This window comes from Marmota flaviventris, chromosome 4, assembly GCF_047511675.1.
Source record: "Marmota flaviventris isolate mMarFla1 chromosome 4, mMarFla1.hap1, whole genome shotgun sequence".
Taxonomy (NCBI): Eukaryota; Metazoa; Chordata; class Mammalia; order Rodentia; family Sciuridae; genus Marmota; species Marmota flaviventris.
The window spans coordinates 16,272,717-16,284,558 of record NC_092501.1 but is presented as its reverse complement, the minus strand read 5'-3'; the positions used below and the strand labels follow the sequence as shown (position 1 = coordinate 16,284,558).

At 50.2% G+C, this 11,842-nt stretch overlaps 1 protein-coding gene across 1 annotated transcript in view; it reads right to left on the bottom strand.

Moving 5' to 3' along the window:
• Positions 1 to 26: 26 nt before the first annotated feature.
• Nrap (nebulin related anchoring protein) overlaps positions 27 to 11,842 on the bottom strand; it is a 70,797-nt gene continuing 58,981 nt past the window's right edge. Inside the window, exons 35-41 of the mRNA XM_071610889.1 lie at positions 9,003 to 9,107; positions 8,162 to 8,260; positions 6,490 to 6,594; positions 3,215 to 3,322; positions 1,662 to 1,973; positions 857 to 988; positions 27 to 294 (exon numbers count right to left, since the gene is read on the bottom strand). Coding sequence (XP_071466990.1) covers positions 190 to 294; positions 857 to 988; positions 1,662 to 1,973; positions 3,215 to 3,322; positions 6,490 to 6,594; positions 8,162 to 8,260; positions 9,003 to 9,107 — 966 coding nt within the window. The 3' untranslated portion in view covers positions 27 to 189. The remainder of the gene's footprint in view (positions 295 to 856; positions 989 to 1,661; positions 1,974 to 3,214; positions 3,323 to 6,489; positions 6,595 to 8,161; positions 8,261 to 9,002; positions 9,108 to 11,842) is intronic.

Here is an 11,842-nt window from a genome sequence, read left to right as displayed (position 1 = left end):
CGACCAAAAAAATACAACCTCCTCCGTTTGGTTTCAGAATTGTTATTTTAATAAAGGCAGCTCTGGGGATGGGCTGGTGTGCTGTGTTTCACAGCTTGCCCAAACCGAAGCCATCTTGAGCACGGATGTGTCTGGCAAGCAGACTTCCTCTGTGGCGTCTCTCTCGAGAATGGGGGGTGGGCTGCCTGCTCACATCCACAGAGCCTTTTTCCTTTTGACGTGCAGAATCTCAGTGGCATCTGGGTTCACCTCCCCCCTCGGGTGACCTCCAGCCTCCACCACCTCCGGCTCCCCCTGCAGAAACCAAACATACTTCCCTCAGTTGAAAGGAAGCCCCTGCCCTGCTCCCACAAGACGTACCAAGATGCCCCCGGAGCCTTGAACATGCTCACCCTCCCCTCCCCCACCCTGCCCAAGAAAAGTGATCCTCAAGGCAAGGACGAGAAAGCAGCAGAGCCCATCTCTCATTTAGCCGTGGAATCTTTCTTCTGAACAAAGTAGGGTTCAAAACGCAGACTGTTGTAGCCAGAGAGTCCCTGACCCTTCCCGCGCCTATAACGAGCAAGCAGTCAACGCAGCCCGGGCTGCCCTGGCCCGGGATTGATGTCGCCCTGGTAGGTTTGCCTCTGCAGAACTAATGGCTGCGACTTCAGAGAAAACCCTGCAGGAAGTTTAACCCACATGTCATCCGCCCGGTCATCTCAGACCCAGGAAATTAGGCGCCTCGCTCGAGCTGTGTTTCACACTTCTTTAGCGCCAGCTGACCTTTGGCCAAAAATAAACTTTGAAAAGAAACAATGAGTTTGTCTTTCCCATGGTCTTGCAAGACGGGGGGCAGGGTTTACTGGCTACTCACATAAGCCCCCGGGAGACCCAGGCCCCTCATGTTGGCCAGTTCTGCAGCCCGCCGAGCCATTTCCACTTTGTAGGAGCCGGGAGGGGTCCAGCCGACACCCCTAGTCAGGTTCAAGTCTGATTTGTACTTGACCTTGGGGGAAGGAGGAAGCAGGAGGAACAAGTCAGCAGGTTTGGGGTTCTTGGACCACCTGGCAGATAGGATTTTTTTTTAAAAGGAAGCCAGAAGAAGCCGAATACGTAGTTGTCAGCAAAGCCAGGATGAGAGGAGCGGAGTCGTGTTAAGCAGGGGCTCCCTGCATGGGGACCTTGAGCTGGCCAGCTGCAGCTTCCCTCATCTGCCCACTCAAGCAATGAGGGTGAGGAGGATCTGGGGCCTGCTCTAACTCACTAACTTAACTTTCCTCCTCTGAACTTTAGTTTCTTCCCAGGGAAAGTGCAAGAGTTGGGTAGGGTGACTACTAGGACCCACTGGAGGTAGTATAGTGATCCACCAAGAGCTTGGGCTGTCACATCAAGCCAAAGGTGGGTCACATCCCAGGTCTGCCACTTAATTGCTGTGTGATCTTGAGTAGGTTATTTAACCTCTCTGAATCTGGAGTTCCTGATCTATAAAATGAAGCAGTCCTGGGGTTGAGGACAACGGGACACAATGCTGGAAAAGCATTTGGCACAGAGCCTGGCCCCCAGGAGAGATTTGAGAAATGGCAATTACTGTTCTAGTCCTCCTGGTACTAAAGTGTCTCAGAAGCTGTCTCAGCCTGGCTCGCCCCAGAAGGGAACATGGGACCTGTGAAGGTACTCACGTCACTCTGCAGCTGGTGGGCCTTCTGCGCGTGCTTCAGGCCCAGCTGCTCGGGGTCGCACGTGGGCTGGGGCAGGGGCTGCCGGTAATGCACGTCGCTGGCCAACTGCTGGCTCCTCTTGGCCTGGAGGAAGCCAGGCTGGTCTGTGCGGCTGTGGAACTGGGACCGACTCTTGGCAAAGTCCTTCTTGTACTCATTGTCACTCTGGAGCCTGCCGACGTTCAGGAAATGCTTCATCCTCGGGTCATCGTTGATGCTGCGGTAGCCAATCTGCAGGCCCCGGTCCCGCAGGAAGGCCTCTCTATACCGGAACTGCAAGTCAGAAGAGCAGAGGGTCACGAGCCTACCTCCCCTCCAGGGCCAGACTCCAGGGAGCCCACAGGATTCTCAGCAGGAAGCACCACAGTGGCTAGAAACAGGCTCTGGATTCAAGTAGACCTACCTCTGTGGCCCTGGATCATTGGCTGGGCCTCTCTCAGCCTCAGTTTCCCTATCTGATAAAATGGAAGGATGACTCTCCACCCCATGGGATGCGGAGAGGATTCAATGAGACGGGGGTGGGGCTTCAAGTCCAGCACCAATTCAAGCCCACCGATGGTGGCTCTTGATACTATTGCTGTTGTAATCAACACTCCAACAGGACAAGAAGCATGACCCATTCTTCCTTTGATCCCTAGTACCAGACCTAGTCAGGTACTTCTCAAATCATTTATGGTGAGGGACCTGTCTCATTTTGTGTTGTTAAATTTCTACTCCGTCAAAGACCCATGTGCGGTTGGACCACGTGCTCTTGATAATACCCAGATTGGCCGTTACCCTGTTGAGTGAGAAGAGTCCACCACTCAACCACACACTTTGTTGTCTCAATGTCTGTTGCTAAGAACGTTTCTGATCACCAGCTCTTGATTTATGTACTTATCTCACGGTGGACTGGCAAGCAGCTGGCCGTGGGGTGAGCCTGTGCCTCCTGTCTAGTTACTGAAGCTCTCCTCTTCATTAATTATGGCAGCTGGGTTTTGAACATCTGCCATGAGCCAGACACTGTAAGCCATTTCATTTCCATCCCTACATCAGTCCTAGAAGACAAGTACTAAATCTCCATTTCGTAGATGTAGAAGTTTGAGTTCAGAGAATATCAGCAACTTGCTGAAGAAAACAGCCAAATCCTAAGTGGCTGAGCCAGGATTTGAACTCAAGCCAGTGTAGGGCACAGGCCCAAAGGCTTTCTCCTCTCCACATGCACTTCGGCTGAAAGAGGTCCCTTCCCTGCACACCAACCAATCACATGTTCTCTGACCTCCAGATGCTCATCCGTCCACTCTTAGGATTGCCACTCTTAAGAGAGGGAGTAGGAAGGCAACCCTCCCCACCCCAATTTTCTGGCTAAGATCCTAGAAATCAGGCCCTGATTTTTCATTCCTTTGAAATCCACGTTCAGGTTTGATGTGGAGAGAGGGGCACTCGTGATAGTCCTGGTGCCTGTCCTGTGCTTTTCAGCAGAGCAGGGGAAACCAAGCAACCCTCTCAACAATGCAGAGCGCGCAGGGTCTTACGTCGCTGGCGATCTCCCTGGATGCCCGGGCAGTCTGGAACGGGATGGCGTCCAGCCTGAAGTCGTAGCCGCCAGCGCGGGTCTGCTCCCAGGAGTTTCTGTAGACTTTCTAGATGGGGAAAGGAAAAGCGTGGGTAAGCAGGGGCGACTTCATTGTCGCCGTGTAATGATTCTCAGCAAGAGGAGTTCCCAAAAATGGTTCCCATGGCCCCCTTGCATCCTGGGGACTCCCCAGCTCTGGGATCACTGGGGCTGGCCATGAAGGCCTTCAGCTCTAAGCCCCCAACCCGACCACTGGATCTTGCTCTTGTGGGCCTGGGTCTCAGACACCCCTTCCCCTTCCTTCCCATCTCTGCCTTCACTCTCTGGGTCCAGGGTCTGCAGTTCTACGGGCCGGAGCTCAAAGTTCAAGAACCCAGTTTCCTCCCACGTGCTGACGGCGCTGTTCCTGGGGTCTTGACACCTGCGGGTTTGTTAGCTCCAGTGACTCCTGGGGTGAGGGCTCGGCCTGGTTTTGATGCCACATCCCACACCTCTCCTGAGCACCCCAGGGGCCTGCTCCAAGGGAGGAGCCTTCACCTGGATTCAGTGTATTGTCAAGAACCTGAGTTCGTGACCCATGTGTTTCATGTCCCTTCTTTCATTTTTTCCCTTTTCAGGTTGTCCCCGGGCCCCCTCCAGGAGTCTGGAATCACAGCCTCGGTCCTCGGGTAGACCCACACCACCAATGGAGGTGTCAAAATCTCCAGCGCCTTCATGTAGCGATTTTTTTTTTTCAAGGTAAGGGAATGACTCCATGAAAGGCGTCCTCGGGAGGTCCCAGCGGAGGGCTCGCTTTTATTCAGCCACAGAGAAGGGAGACAGCAGGAAAGCCGCACATCACCAACAGAGGACAAAGTGACGGCCCCAGACCTCATCACGACTCGCTTGTTTCATCAGCCACAGCGGGGCAGGGCCCTTAAAGAATCTTACTCTTGTCACCCGGAAATAGAGGTCAAGGCTGGTCCTCTGTTCCATGGGGGGATTGGGAGATGGAGCAAAGGAGGAAGGGCAGAAAGCAACGAAGAGGCCCAGCCCCTCCCAGGCTGGGCCTGGCACCAGAGGGAACCATGAAGCACTGGGCCAGGCAGGGCGGGTCTGTCACCTGTGTGTGCCTGTGGTCATCACCCTCACTTTCGCCCCCACTTCCCCCTCCAAAATCCAACAGCGCAGACCAGGAACCAAATATCTACAGTGTCCGAGGGCCTGGAACGCAGACCAGTCATGCTGGGGAAATCACCTAATTGATGGATACAGAGCCTAAACAATTCCATTTACTGGGTGTCACCCTCGAGTTTGGCGGCTAGCACTGGAAGACAGAAGGGAGGAGCCTTCAGATAACAGCAGAACAGCGATCCCCTTCAGCATGATGCTTCCTATTTTGGTGGCCCCACCTCATCAGATAGCAAACAGTCAAAAAGCCCTGTCACCCTCTGTGTCGGGGACACAGTGTCTCTCTGAGAAGAGCCTCCACGCCAGGCCCGGGCTGGCTAATGACACCAAGCTTTGCACAACCTCCAAGCCCAACGTCATCCCACGCTGGTGTCCCATATACCCAGCTTCGGAGTATCGGTGGCTCGGGGGTCATCTGGCCAGAGAGTGGCCCGAGCTCCTTCTCCTGTTCTTCCTCCTGTCTACTCTTTGCCTGATTATGATCACTTCCCCCTGAGTTTTTTATTCTGTTGAGGTTTTTGCCTTGCCACTGGGATCCTTAGATTCTGGAGGCCCTTTGATTTGGAACCCTGGGCGCTCCTCTTCTTGATCACAGTGGGCACAGTCTTGTCCTCGTCCTCACGCATTAGAGCCATTTGATTTTGAGTTATTCCGGCTGCCTTGCACATCTCAATGGCTTTCTTTGCCCAGGAAGGTCACTTTGCCTCCACCTCCTCCTCACAGAGCACTTGATCCAATTGTGCGTATTCCACACGCCCCCAGAGAAGCGCTCTTTCAAATGAGGTCCATGAGTTTCACACCTGCACGCCCCGGCAGCTAATTTCAGCTCGAGGACTCTGTGGGGCTGGCCCCCCATGAGAGGGAAGATGCTCCCCGCCACTAACCTGGGGTGGCTTCTTTCCTCCTTAAGCTGGGCCCCCAGTGGACTGGCAATTTGATCCCAGCTTCCATGGCTCTGGGCCTCCGGAAGTCCCTCCAGTGGAGGCCCTGCCTCCCCATCCTGGCCGCTTAATGAGCTAGATGTCCTGAGCCAGCTCTGCGGAGGGGGCGGTCCAGCTTCCCCAGATGGAGGTCAGCCCACCAGAGCTTCTGTTCTAAAATTATCCCTCGTGCATCCCTCAAAAGCATCAAATGGTCATAATAACTCATATTTACAAAGCACCAGCGCATTCACTGCGTGGGATCCCACAGGGCTTTACAAACGCAACAAACTAATACACACGCTAACTAGAAGGCGCCTCTTGCCAACCCCTGCGAGGCGGCCACCTCTGGGGTGAGCGGCAGCAGCTGTCGATCCGCACGGAGCCCCAGGACACAATGGCCAGGCCAGGGAGGGAAGAATGGCCAGGCTCTGGGAGGCCGCTCGCTGCCCCAGGCTGACACACTCAGCCTGTGTTATTCCAATCTGAGAACGTCTTTTGATTCCAACGCCTCTCTACCTGTTATCCAGGGATCATAGCTTTGCTGGCCATGCAGCTGCCTATTCTATTACTACCGGGGGGTGGGGGGGCTCCAACCCCTGCTAACAACAAGCCTGGGTCTAGGAAACAGCATCTTGGTCATGCAGGCGTCCCAGGGAAACTGGAGTGTTGCAGGGGACAGATACATGGACAGAGGGGCAAGTGCATTCGGACAGGAGAGGCTACCATGGGGCGTCTCCCCAAGGTGCAGGGTGAGGTGGCACCACTCCATCTCCATGGCTGCACTCCTCTGGATGGCTGAGGGAACCAGGATGCAGACACCTGCGGGGGCCAGGAGAACACGCCCCTGACCACTATCTAGCACACACTAAGGTCCATGGAGCCATGCCCAGATCAGAATATTAGAGCCAGAAGGAACCTCATGTCGCTCAGCCTCAACCGGGTTTTACAGGTGAGCAAACAGGTCCAGCAAGGAAAGTGTCAAAAGTCACACAAACAGTGTGTCCCACTCTCAGTTCACTGTTCCTTCTCTTTCACCTCCTCCTTCCTAGGACTCTTCTATTTCTAATGAATAAAATCCACTTCGGGCACAGGTCATTTTAGCAAAGTAGGCCCACAGGACAGGGACCAGAAGCTCACTTACGTCACTCAGGTGCAGCGCGTTGAGGCGGGCTCGGGTGAACTCAGGGTGGTCGGGGATCAGGGTGTATCTGTGCAGGGCTTCTGCATCCCCCAACCTGTACAGGCGCTGTGGGTAAGGCAGACTCATGGTCAAGGGTGAAGCCACAGGGGAGAAGCAGCTGATTCTCTCTCCTGCCCCTCCCACACAACTGCCCACCAGATGGAGCAAAACCCAGCCCTACACAAGGAGAGGTCCTTCTAGAATCTTGTGCCTGGAGGCAGCAGCCTTTGGGACCAGGGTCAAGTGGAGGTGGCTGGTTCCACATAGACCCTGTTAAAAATATTCACCAAGATCTGCTCCAAATGGATCACAAATCAACATACTGGCTGGCCACACTTGCAGTCTAAGGTGTGTGGATATTTCAGAGGGTCTTTGCAAGGGAGCATGACACATGATTTTTACTGGTAATAAGATACAGCTTCAGGCCTTTGTTGTTTAATACTAATAGAAATAATAATAATAATACACCTAAGAAGTTATTCTTATTACAAAATGTCAACATGTATTCAAAAAAATTTAAGCTTTTCATAGTTCACCCAGGACCCAAGCAGATACAATTTTAAAACTCAAACTACATCATGATTGCTACATCTAGAGCAGCAAATGAAAACTTGTAGCCAGGTTTGGTGGCACACACCTAGAATCCCAGGGAATCAAGAGCCTGAGGCAGGAGGATCACAAGTTCAAAGCCAGCCTCAGCAACTTAACAAGGCCCTGAGCAACTTAGAAAGACCCTGTCTCAAAATAAAATATAAAAAGGACTGGGGATGTGGCTCAGGGGTTAAGCACCCCTGGGTTCAATCTCCAGTACCAAAAAAAAAAAAAAAGTGCGAACAATTTTAGAAAGTATTTGAGTCTCATGTAATTTTAAAGAGGAAAATACAAGAGTCTAATCCAGTCTCAAATTCACTATGGACTTTGCAAATGCAAATGTACAGGTCAGTACAGCATCTGGGCTCCCTGTGTGGATGGGGCAGCTCTGTCCCCATGCTTACAGGATCGATTCCTTGACAATCCAGGAGAGGGAAAAATAGGTTCCCACTTCTTGAAATAAATACAAGATAGAGGAAATGGAGCTAAATTATACAGGGAACAAAAGCAGATTGAACGTAGCTGCTCTTCCTTTTCCTTTTCTTTTTCTTTCTTTTTTTTTTAACCTAACTGGGTTATATTAAGCTTTTAATTCCATTGCCATTCATCAGCAATTAAGATATATCTGGTCTCTCGCAGGGTAAGGGATCATCAATAATACTTGGCATTATTATCATTATGATTATGGATCAAGCCATAATAAGGGGCATTTATACAGTACTTGCCGTACTCGCTAAAAGCTTTATTTGCTTTTATTTATTTAATCCTCACTTAATTCACTTAATCTCATGAAATCATTGCTCTCATTTTTCCCCTGTCCCGCAACCCCCTTCACATAAGAGACCTGAGGTTAGAAGAGTGAAAGTAACTGACCCACAGTCATCTAGAGAGAAGATTTGCAATCTCAGAAGGTTTCCATTCCGGGAGTTAAATAATGTCCCCACAAACAGGATTTGAACCCAGAGCTTGTGTTCTTCAGCACTGACCACTGAGCAGCTGCACCCCACCGCATGCCCAGGATGAGTGAGGAGAAAGAACCCACCTCGTTGCAATGCACGTAGCTATTCTTGGCGTGAACCAGATCTGGGGAGTCAACCACTGTGGTGAACTTGATACTGTCTGGTTTTTTACGGTATTTGGTCTATAAGAGAAAGACAAAGGTTTCCACCAAACACAGTCGCACATCATGCATTTTCCCAGATGTGGCTTCACCCCACCCCCTTTAGAATCAAAGATACCAGTGACATTATTGGAGAACAAATCTTTCTGGTGGGTACCCAAATCAATAGCATGGGAAAGATCCAAGCTCTCTTCTGTGATTAGGAACATTTTACAGGTATTGACTCTCTTAAAGAAAAAGACTCTTCACAATAAAGGAATAGAGCAGAGGACAATGTTCAGCATTAACGTGATCCTGCTTGGACCCTGACCAGACAAGTTCCATTATGAAGGACACAGAGAAGGCAGAGTCACCCATAAGGGGATTCCAAGGGAGGGATCTCCAGGTCATTAACCTGGTGGGGAATTCAATGAAGGACACTGTGTGCCACCTTTAACACTCTCCGAGACTGTCTGGACACTAGACACTATGAGTCAACTGGGTAGGCAGGTGCAAACTCCTTGCCTCCAATAAAATAATGGCCATATTTGATCATGATTGTATATACTGTGTTTACTGAGAACCTTCTAACATGTTTGCCTTTAGTTCCCCAATAGTGATTTCCTTTGGTGGGAAATCTCATTCCGTTTTAGAATTTTGTTGCAAATGGTCCCAGAAAAACACTGGGAATCCAGCAGCCCTGGATCCCGCTTGGGATCCCTACTCCATGAACAGGTTCTCTCTTCAAAGAAGTGTCACTCTGGAAGGGACAGGTTGATGGTACCTCGCTGATGAGTTCTCCCGCCTTCCTGGCGCTCTCTATCTGTGGGGATCTCAGTGCTAGCCATCCTGTCCCCTTCATGGCCATGAGGTCCGACTTGTAGCGAAACTGGAGAAAGAAAGTCGTGGGCTTTCTCAGCAGAGTGCCCAAGACTCTTAGGGCACTTCAAGAAGGTCCTTGACTTGCAATGGCATTTGCAATAAGTCTCCTTACAACAGTTCAGCCCCTTCCTCAGGAGCGCGTTCTGCGGGTCATCAAGTCCAGTCATTTGCATTGTGCATTCTGCCAGGAGGTAAATAATGAATCCTGCACGTGATACAAGAAGCCCCCACCAGCAGGATCTGCAGCCAAAGGTGATGGTTTCTGTGAACTCTCACTTAAAGAAAGAGCTGAGACATGTGCTCAGACCCAGGCAGCGGCCAGGATTCTTTTATGTATGCTGCCAGGGAGATGACTGACCACCTGCCCATATCAAATCGCTCCACTCAGTATTGGGTTGAAAAAATTGCTTTGAGCCCAGATCAACCCTGCTGTAACTAGGGGCAAATTTTACCAAAATGTGACTCGATTTCCCTCTGTGACACTGGAAGGTCATGTCAACCCCTCTGTTCTCATGAAAACATGTGAGAGTACTTAGGGACAAGAGCCAGTTAGAGTTTTGTTCTTGTGGTAGCAAAAGTGAAGGGGGAAGGAGTCAATGAAAGCAGGATTTAAAACACTGAATCAAATTTAGTCACGATGGGCTAAGAGTAAGCCATTTTAATTCTTCAAGCCTCAGTTTACCTCGTCCCACTGTGTCATTATGATTTGCTTATATTGCAAAAATGGGCTAATCTTTGTTCTCTTTCTTCATTTTAAGGGCTCAGAAGACTAGGACTACAGCACCATTCCTTGGAGAAAATAATAAGAGGTGCTTTTAAGACAATGGGTTGATTAGGAGCCCCCCAAAACATCAAACCTTACAACAATTCCTTGATCTGCCCACCATTACCTTCAATGAGACAGTCACCTGCATCCCTTTCTTCTTCTCTTTATGGAAATTAGGCATTTTTAAAGGTGGAAAAGCCTCTCTAAGGAAATCTAAAATTTGGATCTAAACGAAGTCAATGGCATTTCTCTAATTTAGATATAAGCTCTGCTGTAACGCAAAATATCACTCTGGAAATCAGCCTCTCGGCCTTTTTAGTTTTCTTTCATTTCAGGATTCACAGTGCTCCTCACAGCTGGCCTCAAAGAGAGTCCGTTTCTGATCTGCTGTCTGCTGGCTAATGCCCCTGTGCCAATTCCACTCTGCCTTCCAACTGGTGGAGGGAGACATCACTCAGGCTTGGGAGCAGGTTTCAAAACCCCATGTCAGTAAGATTGCTTTTTATACCGCGATCTTTCAGTCTACACCGGCAAAGCTTTTGCCTTCTACTCTGATAAAGAACAGAGAAAATTGGATAAATTTCTAAGTTGGAGAGAATAATCCTACAGGGCCTCTTCACAGCCAGGCCTTGCTCCTTTCATAAGCCAGATGAAGTGGGGAGCGCTCTTTCAACTCGCCTTTTGTTGAGCTGAACAGTAGGATCGCAGGTAAGTCAGAAAGCAAGATGCAGGTTCCCCAAAGATCTGACTGCACCTCACACTCTCTTATAAATGGATCGTCTTTTGAAATCTCAGCTCCCAGCCCAGCTTTGACTATTCACCAGACCCTAAAAACAACACACCTGCCCCAGACTTCAGGATAAAAGAGGGGAGAGGGCGGGGAGTGGAGAAGATCAGCTACCCAAAGACGGCTTCAGAGAATGAGCCTAAGATAATAATAGACCTTCCCAAACTGCCCATCCAAATCTGGCTTCAGCAAACAGCAACCTCGCTATTTTCCTTCCATATACTAAGACCTGGAAGACACCTGCAGAGTCATAAGTGGGGTTTGGGGGCACCCCCGTTTTGGAGCACTCTGTTGCAAATACACTAGAGGCAACATTCAGTCTCTGAGTTATGATGAACCTGTGAGTGAATGATGTGAGTACCCAGGTGCCTAGAGGAAGGGGTATATGTACTAATTAGAAACATTATCATGTCACCTTGTGTGCAGTGGAGCTTGCTCTAGACCCACTATCTCGTTCCACCCTCACACTGTCCTGCAAAGGGAGGGTTCTTATTCTCATCTGCATGTAGAACATGTTTGGTGTTTCAAAGATGGGCTGGATTCACCGAACAGCCTTGAGCTGCTGCACTCTGGGTAGGTGTTATGGTTTGGATCATTTTTCAAAGCATGGTCCCCAGGTTCAGGGGTGGGGCTTTTAGGCTTTTGAATCATGGGGATTTTGACTTCATCAGTGAATTAATCCACCCAATGGATTAATCCATTAATCCACTGATAGTTAATGGACTATTGGGAGGTGGGACCTAGTTGGAGGAAATAGGTCAATGGGAGCATGCCCTGGGAGGGTTGATCTTCTCTCTGGTCCCTTCCTATCTCTCTATTTCCCAAATGCCATGAGCTAAAAGTTCTCCCTGCCATGTCCTTCCGCCATGATGGAGTTGGCTACCCATGGACTGAGACCTCTGAAACCATGAGCCAAAGTAAACCTTTCCTGCTGTAAGTTGTTCTTGTCAGGTATTTTGGTCACAAGAACAAAAATCTGACTAACACAGTAGGCCACACTTGTAGTCAGGAGCACAGGCTCAGAAGCCAGAGATTGGGGTTCCTAATCCAGCCACATGCAGAAGCCAAAGAGACTGATCCAGGGGTCAGGAGACCAGAGCTGGAATCCTGCTTCACTTCCTCCTGGCAGTGGGTCTTGAGCAAGTCACTTCCCTGCCAGCCCGTGGAGTGGGGCACATTGTTACTGAGA